This window comes from Ictalurus punctatus, chromosome 17, assembly GCF_001660625.3.
Source record: "Ictalurus punctatus breed USDA103 chromosome 17, Coco_2.0, whole genome shotgun sequence".
Taxonomy (NCBI): Eukaryota; Metazoa; Chordata; class Actinopteri; order Siluriformes; family Ictaluridae; genus Ictalurus; species Ictalurus punctatus.
In genome coordinates this window covers 12,149,852-12,169,941 of record NC_030432.2, presented here as the reverse complement: position 1 = coordinate 12,169,941, position 20,090 = coordinate 12,149,852, and the positions used below count along the sequence as shown (strand labels likewise).

Below are 20,090 nucleotides of genomic sequence, written 5' to 3'. Positions count from 1 at the left end.
AGATGGGGTTTATTTTCGGTTAAAAAGCCCGCGCAAATGGGCTTTTATTTTGATATGTCTAGTTGCTCTATCAAAGGTTTGGTACGTTGTCAGGAAGTAGATGGAGTTCTTACCGGAAGTAGTTCTGGGACACTTTTGACAGTTTCTCTAGCCGCAGAAGCACGACAGGCTACCTTTCACGTTTTGGTTGCTGTTTCTTATCTCTCGGGTAAAACTGCACAATATTATGTAATATAAGTTTGTAAGGTTTAAGTTTACTTCGTTGTTAGTCGCTCCGTTGGTTACCTCACAGCTTTGCTAGTTAGCCATTATGCTAAGACTAGTGTTTGTTCGGTGTTCGGTGTTGAACTTGCAGTGTAACTGATTAGGAAAAGGCTTTAAAAACCACTGCATTAGCGTGTATTCAACAACATGGCCACCTGAACAAGCATGAAGCTTTGTAACATAAACGTGTTCAGAATATCATACTATTAACATTATACTAGTTAGATTTCTCCTACTACAGGCCTGTTTATCCTGTCCTGATTATTCTTTTATTCACTCATCAGGAATTTTTATGTCTTTAGTAAACTTTAATGTGAAGTATTGCACTGGAATGAAGTTGCTCTATAAAATAGTAGTGTGTCGTATATGTTTTCAGATACCATGAATTTTCTGATGTGTGTGTGTGTGTGTGTGTGTGTGTGTGTGTGTGTGTGTGTATATATATATATATGTGTATTTTTTCTATTTTGTGCGATTATTTAGATCTGTTCTCTGAGAGATTGTAAGCCCAGCAGTGTGTTTGTGTAAAGACAGGCTTCCAGCCATGGTAAGTTAATGATGATGAGTTAAGGTACAAAGATATGTACAAACAGTCTGAAAAATCTTCAGATTTAGCTAGTTAGTTAGTTACATTTATATAGCACTTTTCTAGACACTCAATGTGATTTACGTAGTAAGGGGGAGGATCTCCTCAACCACCACTAGTGTGTAGCATTCACCTAGATGATAGATGGCAGCCATAGTGCACCAGAATGCCCACCACACACCAGCTATTGGTGGAGGGATGGAGATTATTAGTGGGCCATTATAGATGGATAGATAGCCCCATTCCCAGTGGGGGAATTTTGCCAGGACACCAGGTTTATACTCCTACTCTTTTACGAGAAGTGTCCTGAGATTTTTACTGACCACCGAGAGTCAGGACCTCGGTTTAACGTCTCATCCGAAAGACAGTGCTGGTTTTACAGTATAGTGTCCCCATCACTAGACTGGGGCATTAGGCCTCACACAGACCACATGGTGAGCACTTCCTGCTGGCTTCACTGATATCACCTCTAGCAGCAACCTAAGTTTTACCCAGGAGGTCTCCCATCCAGGTACTGGCTGGGCTCAACCCTGTTTAGATTCAGTGGGAAACCAGGGGAGAACTGCAGGAAGATATGGCTCAGGCCTAATTACATGACTTTTATTCTATCTAGAATAGAGTGAATGCTCAAAAGTGAAAATGTGTGTTTGAAAGATTTATTAAAAAGATGATTTGAATACAGAAAAAGAAAGCTTGCCAGTCTTTAAATTAAGTCCTACCATGCCATCTCTTTCCTCGGATCATGTTTCTGATAGATCTGTTCTTCCTAGGCATTTCCATGCATACTTAATGAATCCTGTCTAGCTCATGTTGATATAAATTGTTGTATCCTTGTGGATATTTTGACCAAATCCCTCTAGTATCAGGGGCTATAGCACAACTAAGAAGCCAGCATTATACGGTATACACTAGAGAAATCAGATTTAAAAAGAAAGAAAGAAAATAGTTTTGATTAAGTAAAATGTTGAACATGTTTGTAAATGAAACTGGCTCATTCACTCTGTGTTAGTCTGCTGTGGTCGATCTGAAGACGAAGGAGGAGAAAGATGCGGAACTGGACAGACGTATTGAAGCTCTGCGGAAGAAAAACGAGGCTTTAATGAAGAGACACCAGGTATTAGATGTTACACAGGCATTCCATGCTTTCACTGTTTTTCATGTCTCCTGCCTACCAGGCATGTGTTTTTGTGGCTTGTAACAGTTTATGAAAAAACATGGCTTGTCGTTTAGAATTTCTGTCAGCTGCAGGATGATTGGTACCCTTGTCAAAGATGGGGGAAAAAAAAGCTTGTGAAAATGCCTTTGTGATTAATTTATTTTAATCTCACACTGAAAATGAGAGAAACGTAACCTTTAATTGCAGTCACATTACATGGACGTTATTTACATGTCACAGTTATTGGCACCCCTGCAACCTCTCTTTGCTGACATAGAAGCTCCTATATTATCTCCTATAATGCTAGATGAGATTGGAGAATTAAGTGAAAGTAATCTGAGTCAAATCCTCAATACGTCTCCAGGGACCTCTCTTATTGATTAGGGGACTGGGTTGATCATGTCTAAAGCATGATTCTGTACTTAATGAAGTCCATGATGCCATGCATAGTAAAAAGGTTCTCAGAGCCTTTGGAGAAAAAACAGCCATGCCACAACATGACCCTCTAAAGATCCTCCACAATACCTAAAACTAAGGATTAGGTTGATTTGTGTTTACACATCCTTCTTGTCGAGCCAAAACCACCTCGAATGTTTGTTGCCAAAAGCTTTATTTTTGTGTCATCAGAGCACAGAAACTGGCTGCAGTCAAATTTTCAATAGCATCTAGCTTACATTTTTTGGGTTAAATGAAGGAAAATGCATTCTTTTGGCAAGCCTTTCAAATAGTTGCCACCATGGAGGTGATGTCTAATTATAGATTTAGAGATTTTATGTACCCAAAATGCTGCAGTCGTTTTTGCAAATGTCCGACCATGAGCTTGGGAGAAATATTTGCCTCTCTTGCCTCTTCACTGCACTTGGGGAAAAATACATTTGCATCCTCTTCCAGATTCATTACAGCTCTGAGTTTAAGTTTGTTGTTAAGTGTTTTAAGTCCCCCAACTGGGAATTTTCAGGTGTGTAGTTATTTTTGTAATAGCCATTTCCTGTTTTATGAAGGTCAACACACCTTTGACTCATTTCATTTGTGTGTTCTCAAATCTTCTGTACATTAATGATGGGAAGGTAATTTGGCCTCTTTGTCACTTCATATTTATACCTCAGTGAAACCGGTAGACATGACTGCATAAAAGTTGTGAAACACTCAGATGAACTTAAACATAAAATGTAAATAACAGTTCAGTTACATTTTATTCATAAGAATGTCTGGGGGTGCCAATAATTGTTAAACGTTTTTGTAAAGCAGTTTAATTTCAATTGGAGATAAAGCTAATTAACCACAAGTAACCTTTTTTCATAACCTTTATTTATTTTTTTATTAAGGTTGCCAATAATTTCATATGTTGGCTTTTACGTACTAGATGCAAAAGAATTGGTAAGCCTCATGGGAACTGGAGTTACCTGTTAGTAGAAATTGTATAGGACATGTTTTTTTGTATGGCTGAGTCATGTAGTAAAGTAAAAGGAAAATATTTTTGATTTCCCACAATGTCTTTTTTGATGGAAAATTTTTAGAATATGACTCCTAGTGAATTTTGACCTGTACACTTGTGTAATTCCCCACCCATCAGGAAATAGAAGAGGACAAAAAGAAGGCTGAGCAGGAGGGCATTGCCGTGACGACACACCGCAAACCTCGCACTCATGAGCCTGATTCAGAGCGGCGGAAGATTGAAAAGGAGAACATAACTGTGACAGTTCTGTCTAAACCCAGCGGGGTAAGACCATCAGTGTCGATGCATCAGAGCAACCCAAGTGATCATTGTGTATGTTGAAGTTTGGTTTGCCTGGTAGGTTATGAATATAATAATAATAATATTTAGGAATGTGTTCTTGTTCATGGGTGAAATTCTGGTAGTTTTCAGGACAAAGTAATACTTTTGCAATAGATACTGAATATTCATTATATATTCCTCAATATACAGTATATCTCAGTAGAAGGTTCAGGTCAATGTTACACCATATTGAACTGTGTTTAATTGCTATATTCTCAGCATAGCTCACCTACAGCAGAATAAGTATAAAGTAAATATCCAGGAGACTTGATGCTTCTGGGCCTCTGACCATAATCACTGCGCCTTGTGCTCACAGCTCTCGAGGTTTTAATTTCCCACCTGGGGTCCGCTGAGGAAGATTGTAGTGCATTTTAATCAATGCCTGTAGAGTTACTCTGGGACACAGATGGCCTGTGCAGTGGTGATTAGACTGCCCGCTGTGGCCTGTGAAGGTCAGATGTCTCACTGAATGGACTGTGACATATGATGGAACTTTAATGAATGTAGATGTGGAATTGCACAAGCAAGAGCTTGTCTTAAGTGTAAAGCCTGTCCTTTTCTGCAAGGTCGTATAAGGCATTTGTTTGTGGAAAAAAATTATTAAGGATTAGAAATGGAACTTAGTTTGTTCACTAGCAGTTGAACAGAAACACTGCGTCAGTGAAAATGATACTTTTTTATTGAATTTAGATCATTTTTATGAGCATTCGTTTGTCCATTTTTTGCTTATACAATTGAGATAAGCACAGATGCCAGAAATGGTGCATTTCAGAAATCGTTCCCAGTCAATTTGGAGCTGGGTTCAACAATTTGGGGATTTTAGGGATGAGGTATTATCAATAGTAAAAAAAAAAAAAAGAATAGAGACCCGGGTAGATTAATCAGAGACACAATCTTCTGGTTTTTGAAACATCCTCTGGGTCAGGGGTCGGGAACCTTTTTTCACCAAAGAGCTCTCCCCACCCCCCCATTTTTGGTTAATGCATTCAACTTGAAAAATATATTATTGTGAACTGTTTTTTTTTTTTTCATTTTCTGCAGGAAACTGATCTCTAGTGATGTGTCTAAGTTTTTAACGGTGATATGTTGGTGAAGAGTGAGACCTGGCGAGCCATACGATTTTTGTCAAAGAGCCATGTGTGGCTCACGACCACTGCTCTGGATCTATGCAAGCCGCAAAGGCTTACAAAGGACAATTCTGCTGTCAGTGTTTTGAATCGGACGGAGTTTGTCAGTGTGAGCATGGAGAGTTTGATTCATGCAGTATGAGGAGTATTCAGATGATGGATTTCTTTTAATTTATAGAGTAATCGTGGCTTAAGTATCTTAACGTAATGCCATGTTTTGAGAGTAGATTTTATTAGAGAGCGCACAACTGTGGCAATAAGTTGTGCCACTTTTTATTTTTTATTTAAATTTTTTTTTAAATAAATATTGCTGATTCACATTTGTGAAACTGAAAGCAGATATATCTGCCCCTTGTTTGTCATGGAACTGTAAATCTTCAGACAGAATTTCCAGTAAAGATGGTATATTTGTATGAGGTGAGAGTAGAACAGAGTAGATTTGCATGTAAGAGCAGGTGAACTTGTGGCTCTATAAGAGTGAATTCTAAGCTGTGGGTCTGACTCTGATCTCTACTCACACTTACAGGAAAGTCGGGTGGTAAATGATAGGCAGTCAGCACCACACCGTGGTGATCGTGAAACAGAAGAGGGGTTCGCTGGCTGGCCCCCACATAAGACAGGATCTGGGCGGCTGAGCAGAGGTGGGCAGCGTGGAGGTGGTCATCGCACCGAGAGAAGAGAACCACGGGAAGAGGTAGTAGGAGGAGGAGGAGGAGAGGGCCCTTTTCACAATGAACGCTCCCGAGGACGACGGGGAGGAAGAGGAGGAAGAGGAAGCATGGAGCAGGGTGGCTCTGGGACAGACAGAAAATCAAAGGTGAATTTCTGTCATTCCATCACTGTGGCATGTTTTAAACCATTATTCAGAACACATGATTCGTGATCTATCAAAAACTATATACTAGTCTTATTGTAAAAATGTCAGCTGTGTAACTCGATGCATTTGCCTTTGCTCAGGACTGGGAAGAGAAGAGACGACAGAACATTGAGAAGATGAATGAGGAGATGGAGAAGATTGCTGAGTATGAGAGAGGTCAAAGGGTGTGTAGCTCAAAGCCTTTATATCTCCTATTTTACATTTAGATGAAACATTGACATGGGCCTTTGTTGTTGTTGTTTAATGTTTGGATCTGTTCGTTAAGACTGAAGGTGAAAAGTATCCCACCCGGAACTTTCTGGATGATCCGCGGCGCAGCGGACCAATTCCTGAGATGGATCGCAAAGAGGGGAGCCGCAGGCACGTCCGCAACTGGGGTGGACTGGATTTTGAAAATGTTAAGACTGGAACTGAGGGAGAGAAAGAGTGGATGGTTAGGAATTCATTACATTTACAGCACAAATTGATAACTTTGGTTTTCTGGAACTCCTCAGAACGACATTAAATAACTCACATAGACACTGTGTCACTTCTGTCGTAGTGTGATTCTCTCTTTCGTGTTGTTTCTTTCTCACCTTCTCTTTATCTTTCTAAAAGAATCGGAGACCTGGAGGGAGAGGATCAATGGATATGACTTTGTCGATGACGGGCAGAGAAAGGGCTGAGTATCTACGCTGGAAAAAGGAGCGTGCGCAGATCGATGAGGAGAGATTGGCTCGTCATCGTAACGCCACTGGTCAGTGGAGACGAGAGTGGGATGCCCAGAAAACAGATACAATGTAAGAGTCTAAAATATCCAGTTGTTCATGAAAACACATAGCTGTATATTAACAGTTGTTTTAATTATAGGGTTAATTTACATGGATATGTTGACAAATGCAAATAATTGTTTTCATTTTAACACACACCTCGTTATATACATTTCTAAACAAGTGCAATAGAAAGACGTTTTTATACTGAGGGAGTGTTGGATGGACATGAAGGAGTAATGCATGCTGACAGGGAGAGAATGGCAAAATGAGTGACCCTGCAGTGCCTTCACAGGTTCACAGAGGACCCAGCTGTGGGTGGAGAGGGCATGCCAGAACCAAGCAGCAGGAGAGGCAAGTCTCTCACTTTCTTTCACACAGACCCAAACACACTCTGCTAACATTTTGAGTGCTAGGCAAACTGTCAAAACGGTTTCAAAAAAAGAAAAAGTAAGCCACTTGAAGATTTTCGAGTCACTTGCACCAGGGGTATCGAATCTTATCCGCAAAGGTCTGGTGTCGGTGCAGGTTTTGATTCCAATCAAGCAGGAGCCACACCTGATTCCACCTGTTTAATCAGTTGAGCTTGGCTTTCAGCAGACTTGGGTGCGGCTTCTGCTTGGTTGGAATAAAAACCTGCACCCACACCGGCCCTTTCCGGATACGATTGGACACCATGACAGACAATCCTTTGCTTGGATGCTTGGAGATGTTTGGTGATGTTCTGTGATGTGTTCTTTCAGCAGATAGAGGGCGTAATGCCCGTACACAGCAACGCAGAGGGGCTTCAGGTCAGCTTTTGGCATGGGACATGTCTGTGTTATGGCGCGTGTCTCTTTTACCACACTCAAATTAGTTTAGTTTGTTTATTATCATATAGGACTTTTGGAAATATCTAAGTTAATCTAGTGACTGTTTGTTTAAAAAGTAAGGCAGATTTCATCCTTCACCATATGCACTGTTTTTGCTAATTTCCCTGCTTTATTATGTCACTTATTAGCCCCATGTCTAGTCAAGGCCACATTTGCATGTTTGTTTGTTTTTGTTTTTTCATTTTTTGCCCTCATCCACATTGAAGAGTGATAAATGTGGGGGAAAAAAATTATCATGGTGACTGTATGGGCCATCTGTTACTGTGAGCTAGTTTGTGCTTTTCTCTGCTTGTTTGCTGTTTAATTGCTTTCAGGATCTTCTACTACATCATTTCTTCCTTCGGATATTTATTTAACTCTCTTTTCTTGCAGACGATAGCAGAAAAAAAAAGGCACCCACATTTGGAGATTTCTTAGGGCAGGGCAAACTCGGAGAGGTGGGCCGTGGAGGCAGAGGAAGAGGGAAAGGTCAAGGTCATGGCAAGAGTTACAGGTAGAAACATTCTTCTCTTCACTGATGAGAGCACTCACTCACTCTTAATTGGACCAGCTTAACTATGAGCTGTAATTCCTTCTGTAATTGGGGGGGGTGTAAATGACCCATCATGATGGTCATAAATCATTGGTACATACAGTATGCAAGGACTCTAGTTTTATTCACAATGGGCCACTGTTGCTTCAGGCTTCCAATGCAGCCAAACAGGAGCCATACCCAACCCCTACTGTAAAGTTTATAAAGGGTTTCCAGCAGGTAGTGCAGTGCAGGTAGCTGTGACACTACAGTGTCATTTCTGTTGCATATTGTAACTAAAGTACAAAGAGTCTGACAACTGCAATTTTGAGAAGGAAAAAAAACTCTAGCTCACCTTCCTACTGGAGAGTACAGCACAGGAAGCTTCAGAAGTACTGCAAGTGATTTGTTAGTTTCTTTTTATATATATATATATATATATATATATATATATATTAGTGTATGTGTGTGTGTATATATATATATATATATATATATACATACTATATTATCAATGTTCTTCGTTCCTTTAGGAGCGAGTATCTAGAGCTGACGGAATTTGAATACTCAAGTATTTGCTTATGTTGGTATTTTGATTATTTATTTACTCTTCTAAAGCCTTGTCTTTAGCTTCATTGTCCCTGTATAAGTGAACCACATACTGTAGGCATTGAAATAATAGTAGTACACTATAAGTTTAAATTGTGAGCCACTTGGGATTCACCCACAGGCAGATAATGTCCAGAAAGACTGTCATGTGACCTGAATCAAGCACTACTTTATAGCAATTATTAATCAAATACAACCTTAGATATGAATCAATTGTGTATCCATAAATCGCTATTGGTGTACATTTTGTTAGAAAATTTCCCAACCATAATCTCTGTTTAAAGCATTATTTCGACAATGTGAAACAAAATTAATGTTGAGTGGACTAAATGTATTGGTGAAATTCCTATTTCTTTTTTTCTATTTCTTCTCAAGTATGCATGATAATCGGTGGGAAGCAGAGAAAGAGGAAGAAAAAGGGAAAAAGGAGGAACAGGAAAAAGAAAAGACAAAGGAAATGGATGAGCCCAAAGCTCCATTAGAAAAGGTGAGGTTTTTCCTGCTTCCAAAGTTTGTTGTTTCATTAATCCATCCCTGTAAGATATAGGTGATGGTGGAAAGTTAAATTAATGACTGCATTTCCTGTTACATGTCCTGGCTAGAAGCAGACTGCTGTTGCTGAAGAGAAATCGGTTGCTGAAGATGAAGATGATGAGTGGGTGGATACCAGTGATGTAGATGAAGATGAGGCAGTGGAAGAGTCTGAGGATAAAGAAGGTTCTGTGAAAGATTGCAAACCCAAGGAGAAGAGCCATAGCTCCCCTGCTCCATCAAGTCCCAGTCCTAAGGAACAGAGGACACCCAGACCCAAAGTGCACATCCCGTCTTCCCCTCAGGAGTGTCTCACTACCCCAGAAGGCACAAAGCCTCTCAGCCCCTTTTCCCCTCCTGAGGGCCACCAGCCTGTATCAGACTGGGGAGAGGAGATGGAGATGCTATCCCCTAAAAGCAGCTTGGGTGAGAGTCCCTTGAGGCCCACCAGTAATGAAAGCAGTCCGGCTCAGAACAAGAGCCGGGAGGAGGAGGAGCAGCAGCAGCAGCAGCAGCAGCAGCAGCAGCAGCAAAGTAATGATGCAACAGACCCACCCAAGCAGTCCGACAAACAGAATGACACACTGCCTGGTAGGAACACATCACTGCAATTTGTGTGTTAGCAAAACAGCCATGGTTAGCGTCCCGACACATTCTTGACGTTACCCTAAACTTCTCATTCTCAAACTTCTCAACTTCGAGAAAATTCTCATTGGAACGTCCGAGTTAGTATTGAATACGTGACAGGTCAGTGTTATTGCCTCACAGAATTTATGGGGCAATCAGGCCTTACTAGAGCAAATTTCAGGGAGCTTGGGGGCATTTCCAATTTGCATATTTATAAAAAAAAATCTGCATTTGTTGATGAGGATAAAAGTGTAGGCAGGCTTTTATGCCTTTTTCTCTTGTCTATTGACGTTTGTTTTTGTGGAACTGCTGAACTACTATCTGTCTATTTTTGTGTGTATACACTACCAGTCAAATGTTTGGAGACATGATTGTGCCAACATAATTTCTTTCATTAGAAAACTAACATTTTATTTATAAATTTTTATTTTTTCTTAAATGGATGACTTGGAGCGAAATATTCCGAAAATCAGCCAATAAGTGTCGAGCTTGGGTGGGAACTCCTTTTAATACTGTTTAAAAAGCATCTCGGGGGGATTCCTCAAGAAATTGGTTGAGGAAATGTCAAGAATACATTTCTGGAAATTCTGGGCAAAAAGGGGTCTACTTTGAAGGTGCAAGAGATAGTTGATAGTTCCATTTGCATTATTCCAGAGTTTTGATGACTTTATTATTATTATAAAATGTGGGAAAAAAAATAAATAAAGAATGAGTGTGTCTAAACTTTTTACTGGAAGTGTATGTGTGTACATATATAATGTATGTATGTGATGTTACAATTTACCCTCATATGCATGTAATTGATGCAGGTGTTGTGAAAAAGAAAGCATTCAGCCAGCTACATTTAGTTATTCAGGATCCAAGGAAAGATGCAAATAGAAAGGGAAAATGCATTTGAGTTAACTGAGGTAGAGGTGCTTGTCTAAGTTTGCTGCAAATAAGATGTTTAGTTTTTGGTATCTTCAAAAATGGTATAGTAGGTGACAACAAAATGAAAACTTGAAATTAAATATAAACATCTGTTAATATATATTTTCAACAGAGGATGAGGTTTGGCTTTTTTTTTTTTTTTTTTTAAACTTATAATGCTATTAAACTTTTGATGTGAAATGTTGTCAGGGGTGTTTGAAAAATGAATAGATATGAATGATTATGAAGTGTATAAAACGTTTTAAATATATATATTTTATTTTAGTAGCAGAGTCGAGTGCTCCTGCTGTCCAGGAAGAATCAACAACACACCATGCTGATTCCCCCTCTAGCAGCAATACGCCCACAGAGCCTGCAGAGGATTCAACCACACAGAAGGGTAAACTGTAATGTTATTCTCAGTATATGGCAGAAAGTCATATGGTTTATTTTTTACTAAGTGTGTGTAATCTATTTCATCAGAAGAGAGTGCAGTCCCTGCTGTAGAGCTGGATTTGAAGCAATCTGGAAGTGAAGGTGCAACTCCAGTTGAGTCCACAGATCAGACATGCTCAGGTGCCGTTCTTATTACAGACTTTGAAACAGTGGCTTTCCGCAAGAACTCCCTTACTTCAGCTGACGTCTGAGCACGCGCCAACGCCCTGCCCTGTCTCACTCTTTTGCCCCTTCTGTCACAACCTCTCCCTTCACTCACATCTCTATCTCTCTGACCATCTGTCTTGAAAGATGGCTTCTGCTGCTATGCTTGTCTCTCTCATGACAAACGCGAATGTCCCACTTCTGCTCCTGTGACGGTCCTCCCCTGTTCTGGGACTCTGTGTTCTTGTCTACAGCTTCACACTGGCTGTCAGTCACCTCAAGAGCACTATTAACATCTCCACTCACTGCTCTCCAGACCCCTTTTTATTTGTCCGTTGTACCTCTTTTGTTTTCCTTTGGATTACATATGGACACATCATGCATGTCTGCTTGAGCAAGCCTTTTCTTTTTCTTTTTTTCCAATTTTAAATTACATTTATTCATCTGCTTAAATGAGTGATCTGTGACGTTAGGTCATTTGAAAGATGCCAATTTAGAAAGATTTGATCTTGTATTTCCCATCCAGCTGCATCTCATTTGATTGCATGGTGTCATTAACGTATGATAGGATAAACAATGGCTGAATTGGTTGCTGTGCCAGAGCTGCTTGGTTGTCAGGCAGAATGTAGTTTAGACAATTAAATTTCATTCCAGACATCCACGAACAGTTGAACATCCATGGATTAAAGTCCAGATGGCCCCTGAGCACACATATTACAACAGAAATGTTTATAAAATGCATAATTGTACACTTTTAAATTGTATCTGTAACAAAAACAGTATTTTATACCCACCTACAAAACATAGTTTTTAATTTGCTGGGTTTTTTTAAAGTACTTTTTTAAACTATAGTGTGAGCCTAAATATAAAGGGATATTTATACCTATAATTAATGTTATAGAAGTTTTTAATTTGTAGAGATAGAAATGGAAGAAAAATACAAAATAAATATTGTACTGCTTTTCATTGTACCCGTATCAGTTTACGTTTTCCTTTTAATTGATTTTACCCAATAGAAAGACTTTGGTAAGATTGATTTTCCAAACTTGTATTATCCCCAGTTTTCACAGGTTCTTGTTGGAGAACCTTCATTTACAAAATACGATCAAGGATAATAAGTATTATCCTTGATCCGTGTGTAGGAAATTAGTCCTTCAGCCTATAAAAGTGAATGTACTTTCTTATAAAAGTTTCAGTCCTGTCCTGAAATGACCTGAATCATACAATGTTGGATACAGAGTAATTTAATTGGTTTTGTTCAGCATGGCATTAATGTGAGGGTGATCTCATGATGTGTCAACATCATTTGAATTTATATGAAATCAGACTTGATGTGTAATGACACATTTACATCTGCAAAAGTTTAAAAGAACTGAATCAGTTTTGTAGTTATGTATTTAAAGCGAGACACTGGTCAAAAACCTTCTCCTTGTCATCTAACAATAGGCATGAACACTATTGGCATTGTGTCACCATACTGATCAGTATAATACATTCTTATATTTCCCCCCAGATCCAATTACTAACACACATTAAGCCTGCTTAAGAGGGCAGGAAATTGCAGGAAACCTCTAATTATTGCTAAAAAGCATTTATGTGGAAATTGAGATGTTGGATTCTCAGGCTGATGGGTGGTAATGGAAATCTTGAGAAGACAGAATAACTCGTTGATTGTCTTTGATGCATTTTACATGATGGAGGTACTTAATGGTCTAATTATGAAGTCATAGTGTTGGTGTTCTTTATCCTGAGAATAACTGGCTATCAAGTCACTTTTGAAGTAAAGGAATAAATGTCTTAAATAATTTATTGCACTTCAAGCAGATACGCCTCTAGGGGTTAGAACCAAGAGTGCACACTTGTTTGTTTAAAACATTAAGTCTAAACTCTACTGTAATATATATTGCATTCCTAAAAACATACAGTGCACTCCACTAGTATTGGCACCCCACTAGTATTGGCACCCTTGGTAAATATGAGCAAAAAAGTTGAATTTTTTTTTTTATTGTTTAAACTTTTGATCTTTTGTTAAAAAAATTCACAAAAATTATCTGCTCTAATGAATATAAAACAATTGCAAAAAACACAGGTTTATCAAAAAAAAACAAAACTTTGTTATATATAGGTGTGCAACAATTATTGGCACCATTTTAGTCAATACTTTGTGCTACCTCCTTTTGCCAAGATAACAGCTCTGAGTCTTCTCCTATAATGCCTGATGAGGTTGGAGAATACATGACAAGGGATCTGAGACCATTCCTCCATACAGAATCTCTCCAGATCCTTCAAATTTCGAGGTCCACACTAGTGGACCCTCCTCTTCAGTTCACCCCACAGGTTTTCTATGGGTTTCAAGTCAGGGGACTGGGATGTCCATGGCAGGACCTTGATTTTGTGGTCAGCAAATCATTGTTGTGTTGATTTTGATGTTTGTTTTGAATCATTGTCCTGCTGGAAGATCCAACCCTGGTGCATTTAAGCTTTCTGACAGAGGCAGATGCCATGTATCCTAACAAAATGTCCAGGTCCTCTGGCAGAAAAACAGCCCCAAAACATTAAAGAACTACCACCATATTTAACCATGCGCATGAGGTACTTTTCCATATGGCTACCTCTCTGTGTGCGCCAAAACCACCTCTGGTGTTTATTGCCAAAAAGCTCTATTTTGGTTTCATCTGACCATAGAACCAGATCCCATCTGAAGTTCCAGTAGTGTCTGGCAAACTGACGATGCTTGTTTGTTTTTGGATGAGAGTAGAGGCTTTTTTTCTTGAAACCCTTCCAAACAACTTGTAGTGATGTAGGTGACTTCGGATTGTAGTTTTGGAGACTTTCCGACCCCAAGACGCAACTAACTTCTGCAATTCTCCAGCTTTGATCCTTGGAGACTTTTTGGCCACTCGAACCATCCTCTTCACAGTGCATTGAGACAATACAGACACGCATCCAATTCCAGGTTGATTCATAACATTTCCAGTTGACTGGAACTTCTTAATTATTGCCTGGATGGTGGAAATGGTCATATTTTCCTATAGCCACTTCCCATTTTGTGAAGCTCAACAACCTTTTGCCATACATCAGTTATATTCCTTTGTCTTATCCATTGTTATGAATGACTTGTGGAATTTGTCCTGTGTGTTACCTCGTGTTTATATCCCTTTGAAACAGGAAGTCGTGGTTGAACAGTTTCCTGTTCCTAGTCACCCAGGTGTACTAAGAAAGGGTCAAATATCAATGGGAATATATTTTTCTCATATGAATTCATAGGGGTGCCAATAGTTGTTGCACACACATTTAACAAAGATATGTTTTTTGATAAACCTGTGTTGTGCTTGCAATTGTTTGATCTCCATGAGAGCAGAGAATGTGTGTGTGTGTGTGTTTTTTTTTGTTTGTTTTTTTAAAACAAAAGATTAAATGGTTAAACAATAAAAACAATTCTTCACAGCCTCCTTTGCTCATATTTACCAAGGGTGCCAATATTAGCAGAGGGCACTGTAGAAACTCATGAAACATGTATCTTTAAGTATGCATTTGGTAACTGAGGGTTTGTAGTCCTAAAGGGTTTTTGTTAGGATCTACATATAATATTTAAGGGTTTCCCCAGAAGGAAAACTGAGCACCCTTTCCCAAAGAATTTATTGAGCATCGTACATCCAACTTTTTTACAGAAATCTTAATATAATAAATATGCATTTAGGTGTGAAGTGGGAATTGTGAGTGTCTTAAAGCACTATGATGACTCCATTGCCTTGCTCTTGTTTTCTGTCTACAGGCTAAAGAGTAACTGCAATAATTGCAGCACTAGTGATCTTGTGAGAGAAGAAAAAAGGTAAGAAGTGAGAAGAACACCAGGCCTAATAGATATCCACTGCCTGAACATATGGAGGATTGCAGGCCCTATGATTACTTATTCCCACCTCCAAACAACTAATTTGTATGATCTTTTGTTCTCTCCGTACAAATTATTCTAGTGCTACATGTGTTGCAAAATCTAGGACTGGAATTTACGAGTCTCTGCAAACCATATATGTGACACTGTAAAGATAATGCAGCACATTATATGCAAGGAGGCAAAAAATAAACATACCTTAAGAATAGTAGCTGTTTTACATGACATTTGGTAAGAGTTCACACCTTATCCTAGTCATAAGATACATTTGCTATCAGAAATAGTTTGGAGGCAATGCTATTTTTGCTTCATGCTGCTTTAGTCCTCAAGGGTTAGTCAATCAAATGCATGCTTTAGTTTGTGTATGATACCTATGCAAACAAAATGGAAGGGGCATTAGGATTATCAAAATTATTTGTAAAAATCTGGATTTTCTGTTGGGTTTTTTTTTGGTTTGTTCTTGTGTTTTGTTTTGTTTTTTATTCATGGTTAAGATTGTAATTTGCCTGCAAAATAAGGTGCTAGATATGCTCACATTTATCATTTGTGACCTAAACTGTATGTGTATGTATTATGACCAAAGATGTTTCTTAGAAGGGGTTTTGTAGAAGACTTTGGCTCTGTTAGAAAAATAATGAACATTTGAGGCAACATAGAAAGTGTGCCTCAATAGAACTAACCTTGGTTTTGGATTTTTAGTTTTTATCTTTATTGTTTTGTTTGTCTTTATGCTCTCCATTTTTGTTTAGGAATTTTTCATGTGAAAGCAGGCAGTTTGGCTCATTGAGGCTGTTTTAGAAGCATGGGTTTCTATCTTTTAGCAAATTTAGTGAAGTATATTGATTGTAATAAGTTTTTTTTTTTTTTTTTTGTTTTTTTTTTTTTAAATGGTGTACATTCCAATGCTTCGTGTGTCATCTTTCACTGTTGGCATTGAGAACCCTCAGCTTAAGAAGAAGAAGAAGAGGGGAAAAAAATTCCAACAAAAAAAATCTTGAAATTTGTGATTGTATTGTGTCTATCTGCAAATGGACTCTCCTTGTGTTTACTTTATAATTAGATCTAGGTTTGCCTCTGTTGGTGTTTCAGCAATGCACATGTGGTTGTATGATTTTAAGTGTTTGTAAGATTCATCCCAGAGTGAAACACTATTATATCTCAATCATTTATTTTTAATGAAGATTATCAATTAATGCTTTTGCCTTTTCATTTTTCATGGAAATGATGCATTGTGTTATTTACGTTGTAGTTTCTTTTTAAATAAATGCATATCTTTGCTTTAAATCTCCTTCTCTACATATGTTTGTTTTTGTTTTTTTTTTGAACCACTGTCCCTGCTTTGTAAATTAATATGCTCCCAGAGAAGCATATTTAAACATGGTTTTTGTTGACATGAACTCCAGCTGCAATCAGAATTAAAGGGAAAAATCCATCCTAAACAACCAGTATATCAGTCTTCATAATTAATGTGGCAGTCAATCGTATCCAGGATTTATTTTAAGGTTTTTTTTTGTTGTTGTTTTTTTTTTAATTTAAATTTCTTTCATTGACATGTTGGTCTGTTTACACTTTGTTTAAAGATTTCCTACATTACCCACAATGCCATTTGACTACCTGCTGATAGTAGTGCCAGTGGGAATTTATCTACCTAAAGAGACTCATGCAGCCGTACTTTAGTCCTTTAGTCAGTCCACTTCTCTCACCTCTCCATCTGTACACTCAGCACAAACAGATTAGAGTCCAAAGCTACAACCTTCCTGCTAATTCCACTGTAAACAGGAACTCACTTGCCATCTCATAGATAACTAATTAGCTAAGCAAAATGATTCTGCCATAATTCAGTGTAATAGCATCTTATTTGGAAATACAGCTTTTGTATTTGGAAAATTTTGCTCAACTACTTCTGTGGAGCTTCTATGGAGATTTCTCGTTAATATGACATTGAATGTAACTGGAAAAGGGTAAGTGCGGGGCGACTCTTGCTATGTTGTTTTTAGGAGTTAACATTTAACCATGACAGTTATCCCTTATGGTTGAAAGATGTTCTGAGCTAGAAATGTCACCTTGTGACATCAACTCCTCAGAGGAATAATGAAAACACAGCATCAAGTAACAAATTAACACACGAATTGCTGAACACAGCACAAATATTTCACCACCTCACTAATGAAAGTGTTTCAAGGCTGAGTTTTCCTTTAAAACCCATCAATCATTACTGATCCCTAAAACCGGAGTTGGAACCACAGGCCCCGCCCACATTCGGAAGGCATTGCGCGAATGCGCGTGCTTTTCTCCTGCGAGGACGCGCACTCGAGTAATGCTGTGTAGAGCTGGAGCTGAACTGTCCCATACCGAGTACAGAGACTTGCGAGCAAGCTGTCCCAGACCAAGACTTCCAAGCTCTCGCATTACATTTCTGGAAGAAGATATCCTGTAAGGACTTTTATCTGTTATCCCACAATGAGTGGAGGCAAAAAAGGCGCAGCAGGAAGGCTAAGCGGGAACGCGTCCAGGAGACCGAGTTACCCGGCTGAGCAGTGGATCAATCAGGCCAAGTCAAGCACCAAGGTGTGGGTTAAGGTTGCAATGGGCATCGCTTACTTTCTCTGCGTTTCCGTCGCTGCCGCCTTCTTAGCGATTTACTACGTTTTCTTCTGGACTCCGGAGGCGTCAAACTCCACTAACGTGGCAGAGCTTAATAAAAGACTGGACTGTGCAGGAAACCAAACACCTGCTGGGAAATAGCAGCACCCAAGAGGAACATTTAACACGCACGAAACTTCTTTTACTGCATTCATTTTCTGCGGAATTTCAAGTGGCATTCAGTCTTTTGGACGTTTGAACTTACACTGAGAATCACTGCAAACATTTGTACATGGCTTTATATTCAATATCTATTCAAAATGTGTTGTTCTTATTGTTCAACTTGGCAATAAGATTATTTAACCAAATATCTATCTATCTATCTATCTATCTATCTATCTATCTATCTATCTATCTATCTATCTGTCTATCTATAAATAATAAAATCTATGCATTTGCTCTTAATTTTGTTTTTGTTTGTCCTGACTCTGCATCCTACTGTATCTCAGCCCTAGTAAGAACCTTTTCATATATTTTACCTAATAAACCGTACCTCGTGCTGTTTGTCATAAAAAATAAATAAAAAAAAACTCAGGCAATGTAATAGGCTAAATGTAGAAATATTGAAAAAATATAAATAACCGTGACACTGATGATGATCCAAATAAGGTTTTGAGTTATTATTAGCCTTTCTTCTTCTTTCTTACTTTGTGTTATTTCTTATTCATTTCTCATTTTTAATTGAGTCATTTAAATGCACAGTGTAAGGAGGAGTAGGCCAGGTTTCTGTTTCACTGCAGGTTATATACTATAAGCCTGCACCGTGTAATGGTTTGCGCCAGATTAATGCTGATGAACAGATGTGATTCGTTTTTTAATATGTTCCTGGGCATTTTGAAAGTTTTTAACTGTTACAGATGCAGGAATATCATTTTGAGTGTGTACATTGAGGCTGTGACATTTCTCTTCTGATTTACTTTACTTCTATTGCACTCCTACACATGATGTTTCACTCTCTGTTTTCAATATCATGCCCTTTTTGTCTTTCCACTCTCTCTTTCTTACTCACTGCTGCCACTCCAGCCTATAATTAACAAAAACACTGTTTTATCAACTAGCTAATGAGCCTGTTCACATTTTAATTATTTGATTCATTCATTCATCTTCAGTAACCTATTTATCCTGCTTCAGGATCACAGTGGATCTGGAGCCTGCACACGCACACACACACGTTTTCACAACTAGAGCTAATATAGCTTATCCTAGCTGCATGTTTTTGGACAGTGGGAGGAAACCCAGAGGAAACTCCACACAGACAATAACCCAACCTCAGGTTTGAATCAACGACACTGGAGCTGTAAGGCATCTGTGCTACCCCTTGCACCAGAGGTATATACAGTATGTACTACATTTAATGCACATTTTAATATATAAAAGTTCACCACAGTAATAGTCTACATTCTCTTCGAAATCTACTTCTGTTGCAAAAATTTTCATATGGAACCAGGTGAAAATAGCTGGCAATAAAAAGAAAATAAATGCACATTTTTGTGAATTTAGTGTAAGGGTGCACAGTATGCTTATATGCATATTTCTATGTTCTGATACTTGCCTCACCGTTCTCATTATGTTATTACCTTAATGACAGGTTTTATTCATGTTGTATCATGGTGTTTAGTCACTACTTCACAGATAGGCCTAATGGTCTTCACAGATATGATCTTGACAGAGAAAGTAAATAAGAAGGTTTTTAATGCTTCCAATATCGCCTGAGTTCATTCTAGTTATATACTGAAGAATATGGGTTTAATGAATAGGTCTAAATTTCCAGTCATGCTGGAGTGTGTCTAAAACACCAAACACTGATTAAATTACGATACGAGTCTGAACTACTCTCTCCATTAACTGCTTTTAATCAGTTATATTTAAGGAAATGGTTTAGATGCGTTTATGAACACATTAAAAAAACAAACAAACAAACAGTCTGTAAATGGCTGGCAATGTTTACTGTAGCCTTAATGTGGTCTCACAGTATTCCTGTAAGAAACGGTATTTATCCTGCTCAGAGATCTCAATTTTACATTTATTATGCGATGTACTGTACTTGCATGAGCATTAGTTTATGAGGTCTAACATAAGCAATTTCAAACAATAAATACAGTAAGTGTTTTCAATATTATTTGAACATATTCATTAAAATGTTGTACTTTAAGTTGATGGTTAATTGCTGCTTTAACAAGTGCCTGTATAACAGTTAATTTGGTAAATAAATGTAATAATGCTTATTTCATGTGAATTTTCTATATAGCTTATCACTTAAACTTCATAGTAATGCAGAATGTGTAGACATTCCTGCTCTAAATGCATTGAATTAAAAAAAGGAGAGATTTGGAAAAGCTTCCACTTCTGCGTTCGAGAAC

The 20,090-nt window shown here is 38.3% G+C and overlaps 1 protein-coding gene across 11 annotated transcripts; it reads left to right on the top strand.

The window, feature by feature from the left end:
* The first annotated feature begins 93 nt into the window (after positions 1-93).
* ccdc9 (coiled-coil domain containing 9) lies at positions 94-16,383 on the top strand. Of its 11 annotated transcripts, none has more exons than XM_017491090.3 (16): positions 94-208; positions 748-811; positions 1,860-1,964; positions 3,580-3,774; positions 5,437-5,727; positions 5,868-5,951; positions 6,053-6,220; positions 6,385-6,566; positions 6,832-6,890; positions 7,280-7,327; positions 7,781-7,901; positions 8,904-9,015; positions 9,137-9,650; positions 10,882-10,995; positions 11,079-11,171; positions 14,971-16,383. In XM_017491090.3, the coding sequence occupies exons 2-16, from the start codon at positions 809-811 to the stop codon at positions 14,973-14,975; spliced, it is 2,094 nt and encodes a 697-aa protein (XP_017346579.1). In that variant the 5' UTR covers positions 94-208; positions 748-808; the 3' UTR covers positions 14,976-16,383. The 11 variants fall into 11 exon arrangements, with proteins under 11 accessions (XP_017346579.1, XP_017346578.1, XP_017346580.1 ...); XM_017491089.3 differs by having other exon boundaries at positions 9,134-9,650; XM_017491091.3 differs by having other exon boundaries at positions 95-208; positions 3,580-3,726; positions 9,131-9,650.
* Positions 16,384-20,090: the final 3,707 nt, after the last annotated feature.

Coding starts and splice junctions, on each gene's coding strand:
- ccdc9 (XM_017491085.3), top strand. Junction 7,328..7,780: donor GCAACGCAGAGGGGCTTCAG/GTCAGCTTTTGG, acceptor CTTTTCTTGCAG/ACGATAGCAGAAAAAAAAAG. Junction 9,016..9,130: donor CCAAAGCTCCATTAGAAAAG/GTGAGGTTTTTC, acceptor TGTCCTGGCTAG/AAGCAGACTGCTGTTGCTGA.